Source organism: Pygoscelis adeliae, unplaced genomic scaffold, assembly GCF_000699105.1.
Source record: "Pygoscelis adeliae isolate BGI_AS28 unplaced genomic scaffold, ASM69910v1 Scaffold42, whole genome shotgun sequence".
Classification (NCBI taxonomy): domain Eukaryota; kingdom Metazoa; phylum Chordata; class Aves; order Sphenisciformes; family Spheniscidae; genus Pygoscelis; species Pygoscelis adeliae.
This window is the reverse complement of record NW_008824283.1, coordinates 1,887,487-1,912,570: the sequence shown is the minus strand read 5'-3', so window position 1 is coordinate 1,912,570 and position 25,084 is coordinate 1,887,487. Positions and strand designations below refer to the sequence as shown.

At 55.1% G+C, this 25,084-nt stretch overlaps 1 protein-coding gene across 1 annotated transcript in view; it reads right to left on the bottom strand.

The window, feature by feature from the left end:
- The window catches only part of ABLIM3 (actin binding LIM protein family, member 3), a 64,417-nt gene extending 39,409 nt beyond the window's left edge, over positions 1 to 25,008 (bottom strand). Inside the window, exon 1 of the mRNA XM_009318561.1 lies at positions 24,881 to 25,008. Coding sequence (XP_009316836.1) covers positions 24,881 to 24,893 — 13 coding nt within the window. The 5' untranslated portion in view covers positions 24,894 to 25,008. The remainder of the gene's footprint in view (positions 1 to 24,880) is intronic.
- Between the last annotated feature and the right edge of the window lie 76 nt (positions 25,009 to 25,084).

Genomic DNA, 25,084 nt, shown 5'->3' with positions numbered 1-25,084 from the left:
CCTCCGCAGAAACCTGCAACCCCCTGGGGAACCCCCCTGCCACCACCCAGCCCCACTGCCAGCTGGGCTGTGAGGTGTGCTGGGCGAGGGCCCCAGGATGTCCCTGGTTTGCTGAAAGCACCGATTGCTGCAATTGTGATTTTTCCAGATTCTCAAGAAAAAGAGGAAAAAGTTGCTCTTCTAGTTCTTGCAGCTGCAGGGAAATTTGAAGACCTCGGCGTAGAGCAGCGTGACAACAGAGAGCCTTGTGTAGTGCTTCCGAGCTTCCCCAGCTTGACAGCTATTCCCTGGGCTGCCTGGAGCTGGTGAGCTAGCGAGCATGCTGTCCCAAGAACCCCCAACCACCCAGCCCGGCAGCAGCCAGGGAGCACCACGGGGAACAAGCCTACACTGGCTGTGTGGCATTCTCACTCGCAGGGTCACAGCAATGTGGTGACACCCAGAGCACCACTCATGCAAGTGTCATTGTCTGGGGAAAGAGATCCTTTCATCGCCCACAAGGCAACGGAAGGAGGACAAGCATGGCACCCTGCCGCACCCGAAACAGCATGCCCAGCCCCACGCTGATCTGTGCCATGGGGTGGGTGCCCGGAGCTGGGCTACACCCTCCACAACTGATGCTCTCACCCCGGTAGCAGCGCCTGCTCAGAGGCACCGAGGATTTTAACAGTGTTCACCCCCCAGCACAGAACCACCCTTTAAAGTTTAATCGTCACTCACCAGCCCCTGCTACTAAATAAATGAGGAAGTGGAGGGCTTGGTTGGCACGAGCCCCCATCGCCTGGCAAGCGCTGTGGCATGGGGCCAGTATCTCTCGAGAGCTTCGCTGGTACCTTCCCTTTCCTGCAAGGGCCCTGCCAGGATGGCTGCGTGGGGGCTGGATGAGGGCAAGGGGCCAGGAGTACGGCTGTGCACCTCTGTGCATGGGAGCTCAGACAGCACGGAGCGAGGGAGGGGGCTGGAGCAAGGCAGGAGGTCTTGGGGGTGCAATACTGGCAGGTAACGCACATTAGAAGGAGTTTAACCTGTGCGGTTGAACCCACGTGCTTGCAGCCACATTAGTGCATGGCTTGTGCGGTATGTATGCGCCCTCCACGCTGGCTGCTTTCCTCCCATCTCCAACAAGCGCTGCTGGGGTCTTTTTTTCCCAGATAACACTTGTACAGCTTGTCATGGCAACAAGATCTCCTTGAACTGCAATTGCAGCCGGGACGCCTGGTGCTAGCACGTTTGCCTGTCTGCAGACATCATGGAAGCCCCTTCCAGCAGAGCTCTGGGCTCCACAGGCCCCCAAACTGGGTGCGAGTGGGACCCCCAAGGGAGGGCTGCAGCCTGCCTCCCCGTGCCAGGCCCAAGCTGTTGTTGAGGATTTTTTGCAATGACTAACACTGCACCAGGCAGTTCCTCCCATTTCATCCCCTCCAAGAAGGGTCTGTGGGATGCTCAGCCCCCCTGCAATGGGCCAGCTGCTCCCCACCTTGCGCATGCACCCCCCAGCAGCAATTTGCAGGAGGAACAGAAGAACTGGGCAATGTGGGAGAAGGAAGGCTGTGCATCCAGCAGCCCCCTCCTCGCAGGCAGGGCAGGGGCTGCTCCTCCCACAGCCACCCTCCTGGGCACAGCACTCAGAGCTGCAGGAAAAATCCTCTTGGCTGCTGCCCGCCTCTGGTCCCAGCACCGCACTTGCACCAGGAGCCGCTCTCCACAACCAATATTGTTCTCATCCTAATATCTGGGTATCACACCCAGAGTGCCTGTCCCATCGGGGCCCCGGGCTGCATCCCAGAACTGACACCGAGTGCTGCAGATAACCACGCAGGTCAGAGATGAGTTCAGCCCCTCGGCTGGCTTGCGGAAAAGAGATCCCCCAGCACCTGGTGTACCATATCTACATGCAGGCTGAACGCGCCACAGCTGCCTGTATATTTTACATGGTGTGCCCAGGCTCCCAGGCAGGCATGGTATTTCTACCGAGCGTGGGGCTGGAGACGTAGTACTCAACGGGGAATCGCAGGCTCTAGGAGTGGCAATAAATCTCCAAAAGGCACAGCTCAAATTTCACAGTAACTATTTAATTCCCCTCCCAATTATCCCTGGGAATATTTTAGCAGTTCTTGGCGTCTTGGGGAGAGGAAGAGAAAGGATAGATTGCATTTTAATTAATAATGGCTGAGATGCATGGCTGCCCAAGGCAGGAGCTGTGGTGAGCCCGGAGCAGGGAGTTATGCCGAACAGGAGGGGACAGCATGGCAGTCTCCAGGTGCCAGAGGGCTGGTGCTGGGTCCTGCCCTGGGGTGGCTCCGGCAGGATAGCTGTGAGCAGCCCCCTCTGCCCCATTCCCAGGCAGGAGCAACGATGCTCCGCACCTCTGCAAGCCAGGAGGCTACTTTCCTTCTTCTTAAAATCTTTGCGAGGACATTAGTTAGTCACAGCCCTGAAGCTCACGCCCCACTCTGACACAAGGTTAGACTAATGAGGGAGTCCCAAAATAGCCCAGTGAAGGGGGAGCTGCACTGATGGTGAAGCTGGGGAGTGGCAGCCATCCTCATGGCCAGCCCTGGCTGCAGTGCCCGGAGGCGGCTGAGGCTCTTGGTTGCCAGAGCCTGTGTTCAGCGGGGCACCAGCGAGGATCATGGCAGTCCCAAGCATGCCTTCGGGGTGAGCAGGACTGCTCCTTGCTGGTGCAGCTCCCCAGCATTTGGCTATCCAACTGCTATCCAGATCCACTGCAGTAGTATGAAGCCCCCACCAGCAACTTGGGACTAGCCGTGCTGGGAAGTGAGGTGCTTCCCTCAGCATGTGGGATACGTGTCTCCATCCCCTGACGGCTACGAGGTGACTTGTGCTGCCAGCTCTGCCGGGTCTCCCACCCCCTGCAAGAGCAGCCTGGCTGGGAAAGCACACTGGCTTGCACAGGTATCAGGTACAGCAGGGGTGGAGGAGACCAGATCAGAGCTGCTCTGGCCCCATGAGCAAGCCTCCAGGGCCCCAGGGCATCACTGCAGCACAGCTAGACCAGATCCCAATTCCACTGGGCTCCCCACAGCCATGCTGAGGTCCCTGCACAAGGCACTTTCAGCCCAAGCTTGTGTGCCTGGTGACTTTGGTGCCACAAGCCACTCCTCGCAGGACGTGCATGGCTGAGAAGGGCTTGATTCAGACACCCCGAAGCACTCTGCAGCTCCCACGGTCAGGGTCAGGAGCCCAAGTGCCACCCGTGGTCTGGAAGCCGGTCAAGCTGTGCAGGGACTGCCACTGAGCCAGTGCAGAGCTGGCAGCCGGGCAGGGCACCATGGCAGCACACCAGGCTGCACAGCACAAGCCTGTGCATGGCTAGGGAGCGGCATAGAGCTGCCTAGGAGTGCAGACAACTATCGATTTGCTTTGCTTTCAAGAAAAATGGAGCAGTGAAGCCATGGGGGATAGGGGGTGAGAGGCATGTGTGTGTGAGCTGAAGGAGAGATGGAGGATGCAGACAGCAAACAGGCATCCCTAGGGGCTGAATCCAGAGCACACGCACTGCTCAGAGCTGCTTCTCTCTCCCCCTCACCCCAACAGGAGATGACAGAGGTGCCCCACAACTGCAGGGCAAACACGCACTCGGACACCCCAAGCACATGCCTGCACGCACACACATCAGCTGTTCACTCGGGAGGCTGTTAAGATGCTGGATCCAGGCCCAGAAAGGCAGAATAAGTCTCTCTTGAGGGTTTGCCTCTCGATTCAGAGGGTCAGCCACAATTTAGGAGGTCTGATGAAGCAATAAGCAGCAGGAGCAAAGTCCAGGGTGACGCAGAGATGCAGGAGCCGGGGGGGGAAGCTGCCAAGAGCCCCCAACCTCGTGCTGTGCATCCCAGCCCTGCACTGGGGGAGTCACAGCCCTCCAGATCCAGAGCCCTCGCAGCACCTGCCAGGAGAGGCAAGACCAAGCTCCTACAACGCTGCACAAAACCCACCCTTTTACGCACAAAACCAATAACAATCTGGCCAGGGACACGGCAAAAGCCAACAAACATGCTCCTGCCCTCTCGCTCCCGCGCACATCTCTCTGCAGCGTCGCAGCCCCGACCCACAGCTGGAGGCATCCCCTGCCTGCTGCATGCAGCCAGGGCCGCTCCCGCCACCGGCGTTTGCCGCCACTCCCACTGTCCGCCGCCTTCCCGACAGATGTGCAGCACTGAGATCAGCATTTTGGGCTGCAGAAAGGTTTATTTGAGGCGGGCGAGGAGGGATCCCTGCCGAGAGGCTGAAGATGGGATTTCATCCTTACATCTGGTTCAGCTTAAAAAAATCTTGCCCGAGCTGCTATAGATACAAATAAATTGTGTATGAGCGAGGGGGTGTGAGGCAGATGAGTGCATCCTGCACACAGACACGTTGCACATCCATGGCTCGAGCTCTGCCTGGGTCCCAAAGCAGGGCTGGGGACTACCCTGGGACAGGAATCTGGCTGAGCACAAACCCACCCGAGCAGTTATGGAGACACATGGCTGCTCTTGGTGACCCTCTGCAGATCCAAGGTGCAGGAGGACCACCTGAGGCCATGTTCTCTGGAGGATACCATACTGCAGCACAGAGCCTAATCCTTGGTAGCAGTCTCCCTCTGCCCTGCTGCTGGACCCTGCTGTCCCCAGGGCATGCACGTCCCATGGGGTAACACACAGTCCCAGCCCCAAATCTCCAGTGCAATAGGATGCTGCAGAGCAAGAGCAAATATGAAAGCCTTCCCCACGTCCCCTCCTCCACTGTGGCCATCCTGTGACATCCCCCTCCCTCAGTACACGTGGCCACTGCATCCCACCCATCCTCCAAGTGTGAGGCCAAACCAGAGCTGCCACCCCCAGCAGGAGCTTTGGGCCACCCAACGGCCACATGGGTCCCACCAGCCCCACTGCTGCCCCTGGCCACCCCAGCCTCTCTCCTGCTCACCTGGGGTGATGCTGGCTGGGGAGGGGACCTGGCAGGGTGGTCTCAAGGGAGGCAGCCTGCTTGGCAGCCAGGCACCCGCCAGAGCCCATCTCCTCCCCTGGATTTTATTCATGAGGCATGACAAGTGGGTGAGCTACAGCCAGCCAAACAGCTCACCCAGCAGCCTCAGACAGCAAGAAAGCAGGAGGAGCACGCCTCGGCTAGAGGCTGGACCCAGCCTCCATGATGCTATTTTCTGCTCTAACCATGCTGGACAGGTTTTGGGGGGTCCATGCAAGAGGATGGACCCTTGGGTCCCAGAGTCAAGGGGTGCCAGATGTGCATGGTAGAAGAGACTAAACTTGAGGTCCTGGCCAAAAGACGAAAACAGTTAGCTCATCATTTTGCTGAGGCCAAATTTCCTGCTAAATAGAGTCTGTGTTCAATGCTGGGAGGCGGGCCGTGCTGTGTGGGAGTGCAGGGAGCCCAGGGGGACGCTCCCCTCCGCCGCCAAAGCCCACCCACTGCCACCAGCCAGGGATGCCGCAGCCTGGGCGAGCTTTCGCAGGAGGGATCCGTCCCAGCTGAAAAAGAAAAAAAAACCCCAAAACTAGAAAGCAGCAAAGGGGCTTTCTGAGGAAGGAAAAGGGCAAAGGAGCTGTCAGATGGTCTCCAACATGGTGGCATCTCCCACTGGGCCTTGGAGTCAGTGCCAGAGTGTCCAGGACAGGAGCTGACACAATGGAAACATTCAGGCTGGTTCCTCGCACGCACACGAACATGCCGGAGACAGCCAGGACAGAAAAGAGCTTATTTCTGGCTGATGCATGGAGGGATTTTCTGTTTGCTGCTGTGTTTTGTATTTGTGGCTTCCCGTATGGAAATGCTTTTTCCCTTTAACCTCCACCCACAAGCCCAATGGATTTTGTTGCAGTTTTCAAAACATATGGTGCATACATCAAAAACATAAAGGATGCTATATTTAAAATATTACAAAGCAAGCCAGGAGCCAGCATTTTTAAACTAGGGCAGTGTCTGAGATTGAAAAATGTGGGGATTTAGGATTTTCTATACCAGATCAGAGAAACAGCCCCGATAGACGAGAGAGAGCCAGGTTGGCAACCTGCCACCTTGCAGCAGACTGTTGCTTACATAGTCTGGTACCCACTTCTGGGAGAGGATCCACCTGGTTAGCCCCGCATCTCCACCCTGCTGTTTCAGAGAGACCACGGTGTTGCTGAGTCCAGCACCCCTCTGCCCTGATCATTCAGTTTAGCATCCAGCTGATACTTGGCAAGGTGGTCTGCACATGATGCTCTAGAAAGACAGCCCCAAACCATAATGCGCTGAGCTAATTTCTTCCCGGTTTCTTCTGCGATCAGTTGACTCCCTGATGAGCTGAATACCTCCTGTATTACTCCACTAATTGCTCTGTGCATAGCATCATTTATCTGGCCAAAACAAGCAGTGCAAGGAAGAGAAATTCTTGCCTTTTGCAGGCGCAGGTTAGAAGACCGGAGACTCCTCCATGCCATTTCTCCAGGCTGGAGCTTGTACTCCTATTCTGCAGAGTGCAGTACACTCACTTGTTTTATTTTAAACCATATTCACGCTGGCATTGTAACTCCAACCTGGGAAACTGCGTCATAGCCAGGGAATGAGGGGTGTTGGATTTGCTATTTTTAACTCCTTCCACTCCAGGGAAGGAACTGAAATCAAATCTCTATCCAGAGACACTGTATAGATATTAATGCAATGAAATGGGAATTTGGACTGGAGGTGACAGCTGGCAAAGCAAGCCCTGGCGTCACAGAGGGGACAATCTCCCCATAAATAGGATGCATGGAAGGGGTATATGTTACAGAGCAATCTCAATGCCATCAGCACGTGCTCAAAGGGACAGGAGGTTCAAGACCAGCCACCCCCCAGCCAGTCCCATTCCAGGGGATGAATTACAGCTCAGGGCTGGCGGCAAAACACCATCAGGAGCTTCCCCAGCAGGCTCCAAATTCCTCTATCCACACTTATATCCTGGGAAGGTGCTTTCTAAAACAACTGGAATCTCATCAGCTGTGCTCCTGGGAGGGGGCCAACACAGCCCAGGGCTGCAGCACAAAGGGCACCGCCACATCCCCTTGGAGCCCTGCGGAACAATCAAGCTGCCTGCAAACCATGGGGTCAGAAGAGACAAAATGTACACCTGCAGTCAATTAATACAGACCATCCCACAAAAACCATGCAAACCCTCTTTCAGAGAAGGGCTCAGCAGAGCCCCAGCCATCCCGGCCCCAGCAGGGTCCCTGCAGCCAAGAGCCATGCAGCACAAGAGGGTGTTTACTGCTTTTCTTAATCTGCTGTGATCCCCGCTCTAATTCTGTTAAAGGTAACAAATGGAGCCTTTAAGTGGTCATAAAAAGATTGTACCCACACCCCATGGAGCTTATTTGAGACACCTGGCCATGCATATGGGTGGCAGAGAGGGGAGCACAGCAGGTGCCAGGGCTGTGCGGATGGTGGGGTGCAGTGGGGGACAGCACCATGCCAGGGAGAACCCCATGGCCACCAACAGGTTTCAGGCACCACAAGCACTGCAGGATGGCACAAGGCATCAGACAGGCGCACTGAGCCACAGGCTCCTCAGGACAGTGCTCAAAAACACCATGTCACCAGCCCTTTGCTGCCTGATGTTCACCTCACCCACCCCATCCTTAGCGCCTGTGGTTAGGGTAAAGCCCCACTGGACAGAGCACCTTTTACAAGCTATGAAGAGCACAGCCCCTTGGCACTGCAAGGGTCAACAGAAAGATACCCTGGAGGGGATGCCCCCCTACCAGCAGCACCCCTGAGCACAGCGATGAGGGGCTTGGCCAACAGTGGTGACAAGTGCCTGATGGCAGCATCTGATGCCTCTCTGTGAGCCACCGTCCCAACCCACCTAGCAGAGGCAAAAGGTGGGTTCAGAGGGAGGAAAATCCCTCCCTGCAATGCAGGGGTGCACTAAGGAGTCCCCAGGACAGAGCAGGCTGGAGCGGTCACAGGCCACCCCTGGTGCAGAGCCAGCATGGGTGGGGCTCTTGGCTACCTGCAGCTGCAAGCCCTGCCTGTGGCTGTCTCCTAGCACACGTAGGTGTGCGCTCACACAGGCATGCATGGCCAGCCACCACAGCAGCCTGCCTCCCCACTCCTCCACGGGCAGCTGCTGCGTGCTCAGATCCATCCCACTGCCCCAGGAGAGGCAGATCCCTCTCTGGGCTCTGCAAGAGCTCAAAGAGCTCCTGCGCAGGCTGGTGAGGTGCTCCAGTCTCACCCAAAGCTGTTAGCGTTTAGCTTCTGCCATGTGTTGGTTTCAGTTGGTCGGAAACTGAGCTTTCGATATTAAAAGACAGCAGTTTTTGTTCTTCTTGCCATCTGTATGTTTGTGTATTTCCCCTACCACCATAATTAGCAGGCTGGGCTCCAGCCAGGCTCAGGAGGAGATCTTAGTACGACGTCTTCCCAGCAATTTGAACAGCTTCATCATTTCTTTTATGGCTCCCCTAGTACGGTCCCCATCACCAAGATTGTCACAGCCCAAGCTGTCACTCCCACCACCCAAGCAGAGGCAGCAGGGGTTGGAGGCTGCGCTCCAAAGAGCATCAGTCCCTGCAGCTGCAGGGGCCAGCACCCAAGCAGCACACGTGAGGGCCAAAACCCCACGCCATGAAAGGCAGCAGGCGGTTTGCCACGCTGCTGCCTGGTCCCCTGGCAGGGACCCACGTCACCAGCACCTCCAGAGCTCTGCCGCAACGAGCCCAGCTCTCTCTGCCCTCTCTGGGGTGTGTACCACTGCAGCTGTCTCCTATTTGCAAAAACAAGAGGATAAGATAAATCAGCGTGACCTTGACAACAAACAGAGCCCAGCTGATGCCCGGAATCTCCCTCCAGCTCCGAAGGAAGCTGGCAGCACCACATCCCACTAGTCCAGGGCCAGCCGCCTCCTCCCTGCGGCATGCCTCCGCCTCCTCCACCTCCAACCTACCTGCTGGCACTAAGGCTTGAAAAGTCACTCCAGCTGGCCCAGGGGTGGTCAGGACCCAACGAAGCCCAACAAGACCTCGGTTTCCATCCCAGACTAGCGCTGTCAAAAGCCTCTGCATGGGTTTTGGCAACTGCATCTCTCCTCCCTGCCCCTCCCCAAGCACACCCACGCCTGTGTGCCTTGGGCAAGCCCAGGTTGCTCCAGGTGCAGAGTCTCCTACAGTTGCTCCTGCTCCCCCCACTGCAAATCCCAGCACAAAGACAACAGCCAGGGAAGGGCCTTGCACAGTGGCGTTTGCGAAGCCCTTGTGGTTGAGCAGCTCTGGCAGCAGGAAGCCGGGATGTGCTGGGTTCTCCATGCAGGACCATGGGAGAGGACTGCTGCTGTTACTGTAACTGCTCTGCCTTGGCAAACCGTATTCTGGTTTCGGGCTGTCTGACAAACAGACTTGAGCTAGCACACACACAGACATCTGCCTGAGGCAAACAGCAGGACAGAAACGTACAAGCAAATCTAGCAACTTTATGTGAATTAAATGTGCATTTAATTGAGATTTATGGGGGGATGCAATAGCAATTGATTATCAAAAATCAGATTATTTATGGGGGTTTAGCAACTATACAGGAGATTAATGTTGTTTCCAGAATAAATCCTCAGTAAATATATGTTTCCCCAGTAATCAGCTAATAACACATCATTCCAATTATCTCATGAAAGGGGCACAGAAGCTCTGACAAATACTGAAAAGATACATTGTTGTCTGCAAAGCAGCACCAGAAAGCCACAAGCCACACTCTGCCTCCAAACCATGTCTCCACGTGTGTCCTCCACCACCAGACCATGGCCAGGGGATGCATCCAAGTCCCCTCTGCCAGGCTTAGTCCTCCACATGTCATGGGCAAAGACTAGATCTAGGATCCAGATGATACTTTGCCCAAAGACACGGGGAGGTTTGCACCCCGGGGCCCTGAGCCTGGCCAAGGCAAGGTCAAGTCACTGTAGTCACTTGCATGGCAACAGGTGATTATATCAAGAGAAGAAATAGCATGGCTCCTAGGATGGGAAGAGGAAGCTTATTCCCAAGAGCAAGAGGCAATGTGCATGTATCCTGCAACAGGGTACAGATCCTTATTTATACAGTTTTATATTCCTCTCTGCTGGCAGGGACTACCTGGGCTGCAGCAGCTCCTCTTATTTTCCTCAAGTAGTGCTCACTCATTAAAAACATATTTATTGAAGATTAACAGTTCTGGCAGCAAGAAGCAAATAAAGCTGTGCCACGCAGCCAGCCCTGCCAGTGCCTCCCCCAACCCCCTGCACAAGGTGCTGCACAGCTCCATCCTGAGCTGGCGAGGGCCACCCCGTGCCCTGACCCGTCCTCTCCCCAGACACCAGGATGTGTTGCTGGGACGTCCCCAGGACCTTCCATCCCTGGGAGGAGAGGGCAGCTCCCTCAGAGGGGCAGGAGGGTGCCCTGCCACTCCCCATGGGCAGGGCACACGCAGGACCACTACTCCAGGCAGCTGGTCCCTCCGAGGGGCAGGAGGGGCCCCTGCCACTCCCCATGGGCAGGGCACACGCAGGACCACTACTCCAGGATGCAGAGATGCTCTGGCAGTCACCATGGCAACCCTGGTACACAGCCGGGGCAAACAAAGCTGACAGGAGAGAGAGAGAAAAAGGAAAGAGAGAAGAAGGCAGGGGGGAGGGGGGGGAAGGAAAGGGAAACAGTCTAAAGTCATGGAGCGAAGGCTGGAGCAGGAAGGAGCGATGGGGTGGGAAAGCACAGGTGTAGTGGAAGAGGAAGAGAGCTGCCTTTAGGCTGTTCACCTTGGGACGACCTTCAGCAAGGTGACCCAGGGTGTGCATTGAGTGCACCACCGAGACTTTGTCTGTTGGCCCCACTGTGACTGTCCCAGCAGAGGGTCCCTCCAGGACACAGCATGTCCCCCCTGCCAATTCCCAGGCTGGCAGCCTGAGGCTGCGCTGCGGGACATCCTGCTGTGGCACAGGCAGGCAGCACCCTGCTAGAGACCCAGGGGACTGCAAGGAGCCCTGCCCACACCCGAGGCAGCTCTCAAACCCCAAACTGAAGAGACCCTTAAGGGTATGATAGATGGGTGTCTAGGGTCAGGTTATTCAGCATCTTCATTCTTCCACTAGCAAAGATGGATTGGCCCAGCTTTCGGGTCACAGCACATCACACACAGCACGCTAGCTCAGGGCCACCCACACTCCCACTCCCCACTGCACCCCAGTTTTGGGGTCCAGGCCCATTTCTCAGCCCAGCTGTGCTAGCTCTTTGTCCTGCTACTTCCCTGCCTGTGTCCCCTGAGCCCCCAGGAAGGCATTTTGGAGGCCAGACTACCAAGACTTTCAAGTGGAGCACAGGGCCCTTCAGAGCAATAGCCAGTCCCACCCCCACAGTGGTGGGCCACCTCCATGGCTGGTTGTGAAAGAAGCCTGGAGGCAGCGGGGGACAAAGGATGCTTTGTTGCATGGCTTGGGGCTCATCTGAACCCCTAACTCAAGATCAGAGTAGGAGGCAAAGATGCAACCACAAATACATTGACATAAGCCCTTGTACCACAAGAACACAAGCTGCATCCACTGCCAAAGCATGCTCCACTCTTGCTTCTCCATCCCACTTCATTAGAGGCAGAGAATTAAAAAACAGACATCAGGGTTTGGGTCAAAAAGCAGCAACTACAACCTCTCTCAGCTGGAATGGAAAAATAACATCCCACTTGGCTATTTATTCTAATGAAATAACAAATCCCAAAGGGAAGCTTCCCCTCTGCTGAGCCACCCTCATGATAGCTGAACGGTAAACACAGAAACAGCCTCTTGCAGGCAGATAGCAAGTGCTGGGGTGGTGCCTCAGCCCACTGATCACGGGGACGAGAGCGGGTACCCGGGGAGCGGGAAGTGGTCAGCAGGGCTAGCTGTACATGAAAGCCTGGCAGGAACAGGAGAAAAACCTGAGAAAACTCCCTGGAAAAGCACTGGGTGAAACAGCTCAGCCATTTTAGCAAAGAGAAGATGAGAGAAACCACTGAAGTAATTAGCGCAGATGCTACAGGAGCAGCTGGAGCAGGGCAGCAGGCGATGGGCACCCGGAAAGCTGCTGCTGTGGGAGAGGAGCACCCATCCACAGCACGGGGCTGTCTCAGCAGATAAAAGCACACCTCTGCACTGGTGCTCACACAGTGTGACACTGTCTAAGGGGGCTTAACATCCCCCCCAGCCACATCCTGAGCCTCTGCTGGTAGGACATGGGGCGGCCCAGTGATGGGGCCAAGAGGCACCAGGCAGGGCTCAGTGCTGGGCAAGGACAAACTGGGCCGGGGACGGTGGGGGATGCAGCAGAACAAGGCACGTCTAGAACAATAAACTCCCATGAGCATACGAGGGGTTTCAGCACAGATGTAATCCTCTCCCCTCCTCCCTCCCACAATTGTGCTCCCCTTGGCTCCTGCATATGCCCAGAATTCCAACTTCAAAAGGAGGGGGGGGGCTGCCAGCGCGGGAAGCGGCAGGCAGGCAGACGTGGCTGTCTCCTGCTAAAAGCCTTTGGTGCCTTTCATCAAGGCTGGGGGAAAAACCAGCCTTCAACCATCAGGCTGGAGGCGAATGGCCAAGCCCTGGCATCAAGTCCTGCTGCCCAGCAGCCCTGTGCTCCCGACATGGGCCAGCCACAGAGATTTAACCCTCCCTCCCGGACAGGGTGGGTTTAGCCCTCCCCATCCCACCTCCCTGCTATATATATTAAATAAATCCATCTGTGTACAGTAAGCACCAGAGATCCTCTTAACCCTCCACACTCTCCACTCCAGAGTCAGGGCTAAGCACTGCCACCCCATGCCATAGGCACAGGAATTGGGACATTCTCTGGTAACAAACCCATTCATGCAGCTCAACTTGCCTGCGCCAAGGTCACGGCTCCCTTCCCTGCTGAGATGTCCCTCCCAAGCCAAAGCAATGGTCTGTCCTCAACAGCCTCTGGAAGCCACATCTCCTAGCTCCTCATTAGTGACAATTAACAGGCAATCAACAGGCCCAGCAGAGCTGGCACTTTCCAGGGAACAAGTCCCCTTTCAATGGAGGAAAATGAACATGTGCTTTGTTGTGCATGCTTTTGGCTTAAATGAGCCAAAACCTGCCTGCAAAGGAACAGAATTATTTGCCAAACCAGACCCTTTATGCCACCTGACCAGCCAAGCAAGGAGCGAGGGCTGGGGCAGCCGCAGATGACCTCTCTTGGCAAGCCCTTGCTCTGCCACGCGCCCGCAAGATGCTCTCACAGCAGCCCAGCAAGGGGCAGGCAAGGTGGGAGCAGGGACTGGGGGTAGCCCCTGCCTTGGGGAAGGTAACGGGCACTCACCAGCAAAGACTGTGCTGCTGGCTCAGAACCACCCACTGCTCCTCCAGAAGGTCCTTCAGACCAGGTGAGAAGCTCCTCAGAGTCAGCAGAAGCCAGCCAGGGCAGGCAGCACCTCTTCACCCTCCCCAGGCTAGGGGCTGCCCCAGGATTTGGCAAAGGAGGTAGGGTAGAGACCTCAGCACCCACAGAGGGTGGCTGGGGTTGGACTTCAGCTACTGTGCTACAGCATTAAAAAAGCTGTGGGCTTGAGAAACACAGCGAGATCAGCGCACAGATGAGTGGCCACCCTTTGCAAGAGGCCAGCACAAGGACCGGGCAGCACATGCTCTCCAGCTTCGCCATTCCCCAGCCTGGAGCTGGGCAGGGCTAACCCATCACCAGACTCTGCTTCCCTGGGTATTTGCCTAGCTGATGAGGAAGAAAAAAGGCAAGAAAGCAAGCAAGAGGGAGACAGCCTGGATGTGACAGGCTGGCAAGTTTGACAGAGGAGTCTTGTTAGCAGTGGTTTTTTTTCCTGCAGTTCGAACAGGGCAAAGCCAAGGAACACTTCCCAGCAGCCTGCACCAAACAAGCCTGGCTGCACAGAGCTTTAATTGCCAGTGGCAGAGCAGGGGTGGGCAGCAGCAACTGAAGGGTCTGGGAGGACAGACAGCAGAGCAGTGCTGACAGCTTCTGCCACAGCGCTGACAGCTTCTGCCGCAGCACAAGCTCCATCCTCATCCCCCAGGATGGGAAACTCCTGTTGTCTCTCCAGCCACCCTTCCTCCAGCATGAGCGGTGCATCTGATCCTATGCTGTGCCTGCCAGGGGCTGAGCTTGGGGTGTTTCACCCCAAGCCGCAACGCCCCGATGAGAGCACACTGTGCCTTGTGCCACCAGGTATTTGGGACCGCAGGCCTGGGCCAGCTTGGGTGCAAGCCTGCAGCTCAGCTGGGGCCCAGGGATGTGAGGATCAGCAACAGACACAGCAGACCTCCACGGGGAAGGAGAGGAAGGATCTGGCAGATCTCTAAGCTGACTAAGAGCTCTGAGTGCTCGGTGGCTCTGCTGTACCAAGCACAAGCCAAAGCAATTAGCATTTCTTGGAGACACTCCGTGTAATCTTCCCTGAGTGATGGGGAGAGCTGCCACAAGCACAGGGAAGGGCCTGGAGCTGCTTCCCAGGACCGTGGAGACGCTGTGCTGGCAGTGATGCAAGGCAGAGCAGGGCTGTCCCGCTGAAGGGACCTCCTGCCAGAGGCTCTGGGACCATGGCTCCAGCCAGGTGCTGGGGAAGTGCACCCTCACCCAGCCACAGCCCCAGACTCATCACCACCAGATCTCGCCTCCGGGTGCCGCAAGCTGTCAGGCAGCAGAAAGCCAGAAGACAGAGCAGAGAAGCAGCTCTCAGCATCTTTCTTGGAGCACAGCCCAGGTGGGAAAGGCCACCTTGGGGAAAGCCAGGGCCAGGACCAACCTCATCCATCAGCTCCCAGGCAAGGCTGTCAGCCTGAGCCTCGAGGCAGGAAAAGAGCACAGATGAGCCTGGAGCTGTTCAGGGAATCACGCAAGAACAGCAGCAGCCAGCTCAGGCCAGCCATCCAAGAGTCATGGATTATTTTTAGCGGCTACTTGTAGAACACAGTGAGCACCCACAGGAGAGACAGCCCAAGCTGATGCTCACCCCATCCCTCTCCACAGCACGTGCAAGTAACATAGCTCACAGCCAGGCTTTTTATAGGGTTTCCCATTCCCGCTGGGCATGCAGCTCAGTGGCTCAGTATGACCACACCACCCCCTCCCTCAGTAATCACTCCATGCCGTTCACTAAAATCTTTCCATTCCCTCTCTAGCTGTTTCCTCTTCTCTCCTTATTAGGGATCCACCTACCTATCCATCTTCTCATTCTCTCCCCCTCTGTGGCTATTTTTTAAATGCCATAAAAGCTTTCAACTGGTAGCATCCTCAGGGATGCGAGGGATTTTATATGTAACCCATCACAAGCTGTCATCACCACATAACTCACCATACAGGCAGTGACTTCTTTTCTCAAAAGCAGGGGAGGGGAGAACATCCACACTTGGTCCCTCAGCTCTCCCTGGCCAGCTCACCCAGGGCAGCACTGCCAGGCACCTCCCGTCCCAGAGGGGAAGGGTCAGGTCCAACCCACTCCTCTCCCAAGGGGCAGCTGGGCCAGATAGTGGGGCAACAGTGCAAGTCCTCTCAAGTAGCATCTGTGGGTGTATGAAGGGATGGTTTTGATCACTGAATAAAAGGCTCTGAGCTGGGGATCATCCAGCTTCGTGCCTTAGCATCTGCCACCAGATGAAGGAGGGCTTCCTTGCTGAGAAGATGGCTGTGTTTCTCCCTGTATGCCCATGCACATAGAAGCTGCTATACTGCTTGGTTCCCATGCTGGTTGATGGTCAAGAGGTGGGGGATACATTGGTGCTGCCAGCAAAACTCCCTTCAAAGGCACAGCCTGCCCCAAGAACTGAATCTCTAGCAATAGCCTGGATAGACAGGGAAGACCAAGGTTCTCCTGATCAGCCCCAACCTCCAGCCCAGCCTGGATGGAGGGAGTGAAGAAGCATTCAGGGACCACACAGGCACTGCATCAGCACCACATAAACCACTTTTCTCTCCCTGATCTGGTTATTCCCTACAGAAGAGCTGCCTTCCCCTTCCCTCCCAAAGGTCCAGCCAGAGACCTGATGCACATATCAAAGACACCCCCTTGCCACCTGCACCCCAGCACAGCTTAGCAAGAGCCGAAGGCAGGTTGCTAAGTCTTTACTGCAGGGGAAGGCTCCCTGGTGCAGGCTGTCTGGCTGCCACTGCCAGCGAGGTGCGGGCACGCTCACCCAGCCGCAGGACACCAGCCTCAGCGGCTGCCAGATAGGATTAGGCTGTGCATAACCTGAGAGGTGTCCCGCAGCGCGCTAATGCGATGACATGCTCTGTGTCACCAGCGGGACCCGCCAGAGCCCTTTTGACCAAGTGTTGGATCTGTCTGCGACGGAGGCAGCAGGTCTCCAGGAGCCCGAACTTGGTCACATCACTCTCAGACAATGCTTGGGTGACACGGCTATTTATAGCACGTAGGAGGTTAGAGGGAGCTCGTCTTACCTTGCTCCACCTTCTTCATCCTCCGAGGACCGGGAGCTGATGCAGAAGGTGCTGATGCGGAGGGGGAAGCGGGGCGATGGGGAGGGACACCGCACAGCCCCTGGCAGAGCACAGGGCAGCCGAGGCGGAGGGAGGGAGGGGTTTGCAGGGATCAGCGCTGTGCTGTGATCTGAGCGCAGACCAGAGGCTGTGCCAGCGCAGACGAGAGCCGGGGAAGCCTGTACTCTATCACACTCTGAGGACTGCTGCGATACGAGCAGAGAGAGGGAAAATCCGGAGCAGAGCTGCCTGCTCGGACGGCAGGAGAAGCCGGTGCCGAGCTGCACAGCGCGCTGCCTGCCCTGCGCCGCCCGGACCCGGCTCCTGCAGCCCTGCGCAGGCAGCTGCCCTACATAGGCTGCATTTGAGCTGGGTGCTGAGAGCGAGTGGGGTCTGCACCACCTCCGGAGGGGCTCTGGGACCGCTGCCTGCCCCAGCCCCCATTTCTTCGGGCCAGGCAAGGAAAGCCTTTCCATGCCTTTGCTGTACTCGGCACCTGACCGTTGATCTCCAGTTTGCAGGGCAAGCACGAACCATGGGGACCTGCTGTAGGTCCTTCCTGGCAGCCCAGAGACCTGTTTGCTCGTATAGTCACACAGGCATCCCGGCTGATGCAAACCTTGCAGCCACACCAACCTGCTGGGAATGCTACTCACTGCCCCAGCCGGGCACCACTGTGGCCAAGCCAGCCAGAGGTTATTTTACCCAGGAAAAGCACTCAGTGATTCAGTGCAGCAGGAGACAGACAGGGCTCCAGCAGCTGACAGACAAGCCTCGATCCAGCCCTGCCTCATGGCCAAGGCAAGGAAGCCCCTTCTTTTGGAGAGGGGCTGCTGGAGGTAGGCAGCTGCCCCTCTGACACAGCTCTGGGGCTTGGAAGGGCTGCAGCTCCTGAAGTGCAACAGAAGTGGGTTTCACACACAGCTTTCTTTCCTCCTCTTCTGAAGCTTTTAGCAGGAAAAAGTCCTTGACCTGCGATGAAACACAGCCACCCTGGGCTGGCCACCCTGCTGGGACCCTTGCTGCCTCCGCTGAGAATCCAGGCTGGGGAGCAGCTGCAACTGCCAGATCCCCACCACAGCACCCGACATGTCCCAGCAAGTGCTGCTGAGCCAGGGAACAACCCACCTGGTCCCTCGGCTGCTTTAAAAATAGCTCCCCTTTGCAAGCAAGCGCCCCTGGGTCCTCCCTGGGATGCCTCTGCACAAAGCAGTCCCCAGGGCTGGCAGGGGGATGGATGCCAGGAGAAAAGCAGCAAGATCTTCAGGGTCAGCTAGTACAAAACAGATGCTTAGAAGGACAGGCAGAGCCAGCCGCAACGCTTTCACGAGCAAGATGCTTTTCACGCTTTCACAAGCGTGTTTGTGAGGGGTGCTGTACTGCGGAGCCTGGGATGGGCACTTTGGGAGCTCACACTTCGAGTCCTGGTCTAGATTATGCTTGTCTCATCCAGCAGCAGACTGCAGCCTAGCTGCATGTATCTGAGAAACAATCACATAATTCACTACTGTGAGAACAAGTCAAACCCTGAAACTTAAGTTCAGATTGCAATGGACTCAAGTTGGGCTGAGGAAGGGCTCCAGAGCTGGCACAGCAAAGCCTTTCTTGCCCCACAGCAGTGTAGCGCACTCCAAAATGTGCCACTTGTTGCCAAGAAAGAACACAGAAGCTAACAGGATGGCTTCAAACCCTCAAGCACACGCTCCCCTCTTACGCTGTCCTGTTTCTTAGAGAAACCTCCCCCCCCAAGGACTTTCCCAGTTGTCCAAGTCTCAGAAACAAGATGATTCAAAATGGAAGTGGAGTAAAAATGTCCATGAACAAGTGGATGCTTGGAGCTCAGAGGACCTTGCCAGGGTAGAAAGGGTAAGAAGAAAGGAAGGTCAGACAGGCTGCATAAGGAAACCATAGTACCAGCTCCTTTTTCTTTCAAATCTCCACCCCAGGCAGCAGAGAAGGCACATCAATTCCCAGGCCAGGGCTTACAGCTGATACTGATAAAGCATTCAGAAGACTATACCCAAACTGAAAAACGCATGTATAAACTATGGCCTACCAAAAACCTGAGCCGCCATCAAATAAATGAGATCTGTGCCACCCAAGTTTGCTGCCACGCTAGATCAGTTTGGTCCTGTTAAGCTTCAGACAGCCCTTTTCTAGAAAGGAAGGCATGTCCATCAGGGCTGTGCATCAGTGCACTCAAGCTCTTCTACTTCCCCAGTGATTTACTGAGGCTACAGACTCAAGAGGCAGAGCTGCTGGGCACAGGAAGACTTGGGGCAGCCTACGTGTCCTCCAAGCAAGAACCACCTCGCCATCAAATAAATGAGATCACCCTGCCGCAGGCTGTCAGTCACCCTGCCGCACTTGCCCTGAGCTGCTCACAAGCAAACTTCCTGGGCCTGGGACATCTGGACCTGGGCTCTGCCTTCCCTACAGCTACTGTGGTCACTCCTAGCCCCCTTTCATCCTGCAAAGCTCTCTCCTTCCCCCATCACTCTCCACCTGAGTCCTTGCCATCACCAGTTTACCCCAGGATGCTTTCTGGAGGTGCTGCAGTGCTCACAACTGAGAGGCGCTGATGTATTTAGTCTAAAAATATCTAATTAGATGTTCCAACCACTTCATTATGGTACCATCATGATAGAACTGCAGGGTCTGGCAGGAACTTGGTGGGTTTGCCTTCACTCCTTCGCAGCTTTGCAGAAAGCAAAGGCAGCACCACACTGACTCCTTGCTGCTAACAGGACAGTATCATTAGTCCAGCCTGCTGGCATCACAAATACAATTATCTGGCTAAACCAATCATCACTTTGTCATTAGAAAACTTGCTATTATTTTACAAGAGCATGGTAGGCCCTTGAAATAATTCAGTTGCTTCAATTGACTTTACAGCATGCACTTCATTGGCCTGCAGGACCACTTTCCATGGCTTCTGCTCTTCAAAGGGCAAACTGCCAAGAAAGATGGTTTGCAGAAGAGCCTGAACAAAGCTTGGTGAGCGGACAGAGTCCATCCACCAGCCTAAAGACAGAGAGAAGCTGCCTGGGCTCTGAATTTTCTGGCACCAAAGTGAATGCAATGGATGATTGTCCCTTTGCTAGGCTGCCCAGGAGAACAGAGGGGACAATTTATATCAGGCTGTTTGTGGCAGCAAAGTCAGGCTTGGGTATTGAGAGGACCAAGATGTGGGTGGAGAGCCTGAAGTTCACCTTGGTGCCCAAATTCTGCAAAACGCAGTGCTAGAGCCCTCCTTGGAGAAGCATGGATGCTAGGTAGTGTTCATGGCTGGGTTTGGAGAGAACATACTAGGAAGGTAGCTTTTCATCTCTTGCATCTGTGTCCTTCCTTTCTTCTCTGTCCCACCCACACCCATACCTTGAACTCTGAGTCTACTCCAGCCTTTCTGAAAGCTCTCCTCCTCCTACAAGCCTCTTCCACAATAACCTGCCAGAGAAGGAAGAGCTCTGCTTGGAGACCTGCCTCTTTCCCCACTGCATGTGAAGGGCCTGTCCAGCAGCTCTTGGGGGAGCAGGGGTGAGGAGCATGAGGTGAGCTCTTGGGGGAGCATCCAGAGCCAGAGCCCATCTCACCAAGCACCCAGGGACTAGGCAGCAGCACCACTGCTCTAGTGGTGCTCCTTCTGCTGGGTCCTCCCTTACTGGAGCTGTGCTTTGTCCCCAGCTCACTGCATGCCTGTGGCAGCCTCCAGCATTGCAAAGATGAGACGGGAAGCAGTGTTGACCAGGAACCATGAGTGCTACAACCGAAAAGTCTCATCTGTACCATAACCCCCCCAAGCCTGGTGTCACCCCTGCAAAAACTAGAGCCTCCTCACAGGGAAGACACTAACACTGCTCATAGCACCAACAGGCTGATCCCTTCAGGTTCACTGCACTTCTGAACACAGGAGAAACATCATGTCCTCCTCAGCAGGTCCTACCCCACTGGGTGGGGAGACCTGCTGAATCACCCTCCCTGATGAGCTGTACAGAGCAGAGCTGGAGCTCCCAGAGATGTGCAGCACCATGTGATTCCTCTTTAATTACATAGGGCCTTAATAGAGTTTGCTGGTAAACACCTTGTAACCACATGTGCCTAGAGATTACTGGGTAATTATGCTTAGTGGATCACCACGTAGCAGGGAGCATGATTTAGGAAAGACAAAAATAACCAAGCAAACATGCTGCATTCATCAGTATCTGTCATGAAGCCTTCCTGCCCAAATGCTTAGCTGGCCAGCCTTTCCTCATGTCTCCTTCCCCAGCTTTCTGAGACTAGGGGTGCCTCCAAGCAGGAATTTGAGAGGTGCCAGGGGTTGGGATGGTCTCGGGAAGCTTTCCACTTCGCATACCAAACCCTCTGCAAGAGCTCTCCGTGCTCTGACAGGCTGTCAGCTGCTCAGAGGAAAGAGAAGGGGGGATAGGTGGTACTGGTCCCCCCACCCTGAATTAACTTGCCATGGGGACAGAGTCTGGTCTCCCTCTTCAGGATGCATGTTGGAGACAGAAGGGAGTCTGGAAGATCTCTAGTTTGTGAACTAGTTTCAATTACCCATTGCAACACTGACCCAGAGCCTGCCAAACCTGGTTCAACCCAGGAGTTTGCTGGGGTTTCACCTCCCCCAGGAGTTGTGCATGTCTTTGCTCAGACCAGGGTGGCCCATAACAACAAGGGGCACCTTGCTCCTGACAAGACCAGTGCCAAGACTTCCAGCAGCCCCCCTCCCACCAACAGAGCTGGACCAAAAGAGACAATGTGCAAATGCCATCTCCCATGGGTCCCACTGGGGCGACCCCTACTCACAGACCATACTCACTGCATGGACCTGCAGCACCCAAACCTGATGGCTGTCTTCAAAGCAGCAGAAGGGATTAGTCACAATCATTTCAGAGAGTCTTAAATCTCTGGGGCAGTTGACAGCTTCAACCCTTTGCCTTTTAATGAGCACAAACACAGCACTGGTCACGTTAAACTCCCTGCACCAGGCCAGTTTCTGAGGGAGAAGTTGAGCCCAGAACGTAGGAGATTTCAGGGGGTGATTTTGAGGGATGTTCTCTTGGGCAAGGGTTTGTACTACAGGATCCAGCTTCAATGGAAGTGCAGAGCAGCACTGATAGACCTGTTTATGAATGTATGAATCCATTTGCAACCAATTAGCAGTGCTAACCGGAGTGGGAGGTACAAATAGCATAGCTAATGTAAATATCAACACTGTGCCCTCCAAATGCTCGCTGCACACCTGGTGAGCCCAAGAGGAGAGGCCGCCTTCCCAGCCAGCACAACCCTTGCACCCTCAGGGCCACCTGGTCTGCTTTGCAGCCTCAGGATATGAGTTTACACCCAAGATCAAGGGCCTTTTCCTCTTCACCTTAAAAGCAAGATTTCCATATGGTTTTGCCTTCCCTGCATCATGGGAGAGATGATGACATGAGGCCTCCAACCCTGTGACCCATACCAGGGTGAAAAGCAAACCCCTGTCCCCTCAGCAAGGGCAGGCAAGACTCCTGTGTGCTGTGCACAAAGCATCTTCAGAGATACACCTGTACAGCCCGGCAAATACTGCCCAGAGCTCCCTGGAGGCCTCACAGATAGTTTTGCACAACAGCATGGCTTGAGGCCAGCCGTGGCCCACAGCCCCAGGTTTCCTGCCTCACATCAACTTCAGACAGGATAGAAGTGTTATCAAAACGCACCAAGTAAAATGGAAAGGAGTGGTGGGAATTCACAGATTACATAGTGGTATTTTATCCTCAGCTGCGCATCTCTGATTTGCCAGTCCCAAAATTTTGGTCCTGCAGCCACAGGTACACCTGTACGTCATCACCCCATGCACAATCTGGCTTCATCATCCATCCTCCTCTTCCTGTGTCTCTCTCCTCACATCTGCACAGGTAGGGTCCTGTGCACCAGGAGCGACACCAGACTGGGGAGGCTGGAGTGCAGCCAAGTCTGCTGGCTGGATCCCACCACATCCGAGCCCTCGGTCACTACAGGGGCTGGGGGAAAGCAAGCAAACAAAATCAACGCAGAGAGCAGCAGAGCCGGCCATGCCTCAGAGGCAGAGCTGCAAGCAGGGATGGGAAGCCTCTGACCAACGAGTGGCACCAAGCTCCCCTGAGCCACTGGCTGCTAGCAAAGGGCTGCAAAAGCCATTGCAGGTCACTGCCAGGTAGTGTCAGTGGAGTGAAACAGAGATGGCATGGAGACTGACACAAGGCTCCTGGGTTCCTTTTTTTGCCTCACGGGCACATGGACCTGAGGGATACAGGCTGGGTAGGGATGCGCAGAGCTGGGCGAGGCAGCAGCAAGAGGGGAGAGACAGCTTTCGGCAACATTCACACCAGTCACAGGACATGCTGATGGATGAGATGGCCCCGTACCCCATGCCTTGCTGACAGAACCAACTAGGAGAGGATTGTACCATTGCTAAGAACAGACACGAGCCAGCATTTGGGTATGGCAAGCCCTGCTTTGAGCCCCTCAGCTACTCAGAAAAAGTCTGGAAGCCTAACAGGGCAGAGCCCACTGCCTTGCATGATTTGCACAGCCCTTGTACCAGGTGTGGTCCCAAAGGGACTATAAGTAATCCATAAGTAATCAACGCACAGCATAGGAAGTGATCAGCAGATGTTACAAAGTTCCCAAATCTTTACTAAAACACAAGGCTGCTTAGAAAGAGGTAATGGCAATATTTAGGCAAAGATTGCAAGCCATCCAAAGGGCTGGGCAGGAGCCACAGTGGCAGCCTGCTGCTGGCAAATCTAGACACTGAGGCACAGCCCAGTGATGTGCCCAAGGTCACAGAGCAAGGCAATGGCAGAAGGAGGAACACCTCCTAGTAGACTCCCAGATCTGTGCTCACTGCCTGCCCAGTGGCCTCCTCCCGTGAGTCATGTCAGAGCAACAGGCAGGCAGCATATTTGGTTTGCTGGCACCTCTCTCTGTGTGGGGGAGGACCCAGTAAAGGAGTTCTGTGGCACAATCAGTTATAACACACCAGTGCCATAAGCAGCCCTTATCACTATCAGCAGCCAAGCTGGCTATTAAGAGCTGGAAAGGAATCCCAAAAGGAACCAACACTCCTTTGTCAAATTTGGCTTAGAGGAAGCTTAACAGTCCCACCTGACCACTGTGGTCACTGACACCAGCGAGCACTGTGTGCCATCGCAGCCCTCCGCACCAGAGCCGAGCTCATCACTCAGAGAGACAGAGGGAGGACCCTTTGTTATCAGGCATCCAGCATGGCTTGGTAGGAATCACTCACTATTGTTTCGTACCTGGGCACCACCAGCCCTGCTCCCCCGGGAAGGGGGCTAGCTCCTGTCCCAGGTGTGGCTCGTGCAGAGGGCACCTGGAAAGTTTTCTTGCCTCTGACACAGCCCAACAGAGCTGGAATCACCTGTTTTGTTGCCCTGCAGCATGCCAAGGCATTTTTCACAGTGTTTTGCTTGGGAACCACCCCAAGCCCTTGGATTGAGAAACCTCAACAAGCAATGGAAAAGTCACTGCTCTGCCGCTTTCTCCCTGGGGAGTCCTCCTTTCTTCACGTAGCCTTTAGGATCCACAGGAGGGAGGGCACCTTCCTTGGGCAGGTTATCCCAGGAGGAAGACCCTCAGGTGGCCATCAGCATCAACTCCTTTGGCTAGGGGCTCACTGCTTTTAAAAGAATGGACCAAAGCTGTGCTAGTGAGGTGGGTACAGCTGTCACACATCATATCAGTGAGGAAAAAGAAATTGATTGTGGCTTGACCAAACCTGATCAATCTTTCCAGACTTTGCAACAAGGACACAAAACCAGAAGTAACCAGACTAATACCAGGTGCTGGTTGTCATCTTATGCAGCACATTTCCAAGCTCTGCTTCTTCAGAAATTCATACATAGTGCATGAGTGCCTCTGTCCCTGTCTCTCACACATGCACAATAGAAACACCCACATCCCCAGCTGCAGAAGGTACATGTTCTTCAGTATTGCACCTGTGCTTGGCTCAGGTCCCTGGTTTCTGGGTCTCTCCTTACCCTGCTCCTCCTCCCCATCGGCTGTTCCCCCTATGTCCATTTATATGTAGGCAGTGGCATCAGCAAGTGAGCCTGCTGCCTGTCAGAGTGCTCCTGGCTCCCTCTCACCATGTTGCATATCGACATTTTAGTCCATGATCTGCCCTCCAAACCCCAGAAATACAAGCCAAGAAAAGTACTCGGTGGAGATAAGCACCATGGCTTAGCCCACATGAAAGAAGGGCCAGCAAAGCCAGACCCTGTCAGAAAGCAAGAGGCAGGCAGGAAAAAAAAAAAAAATAAAAATCCATCCCATTAGGCTTGTCAACCCTGTTGTGACATTTTCTTTCCAACTCCTCCCAGCCAGATCAGTGCAATACCAGCCCCATTGCCACAGCAAAGGCAAGGGAAAGCCGTACTTACTGCTAGTGCTCATCTTGCTGGTCCTCCTCTGTCCTCCTCATTCAACAAAGGGGGCAAAGACGCTCTTTAAATCCTCTTTTTCTTCTGCCCCCCGCCCCCGGTCAGTGGGAGGAGGCTGCCTCTCTCCTGCCTAGGAGAAATATTTCTGTGCGATCCGCCGGCTAACGCATCCCAAGGCAGCTCCGCGACCCAGTGCGGCTATCC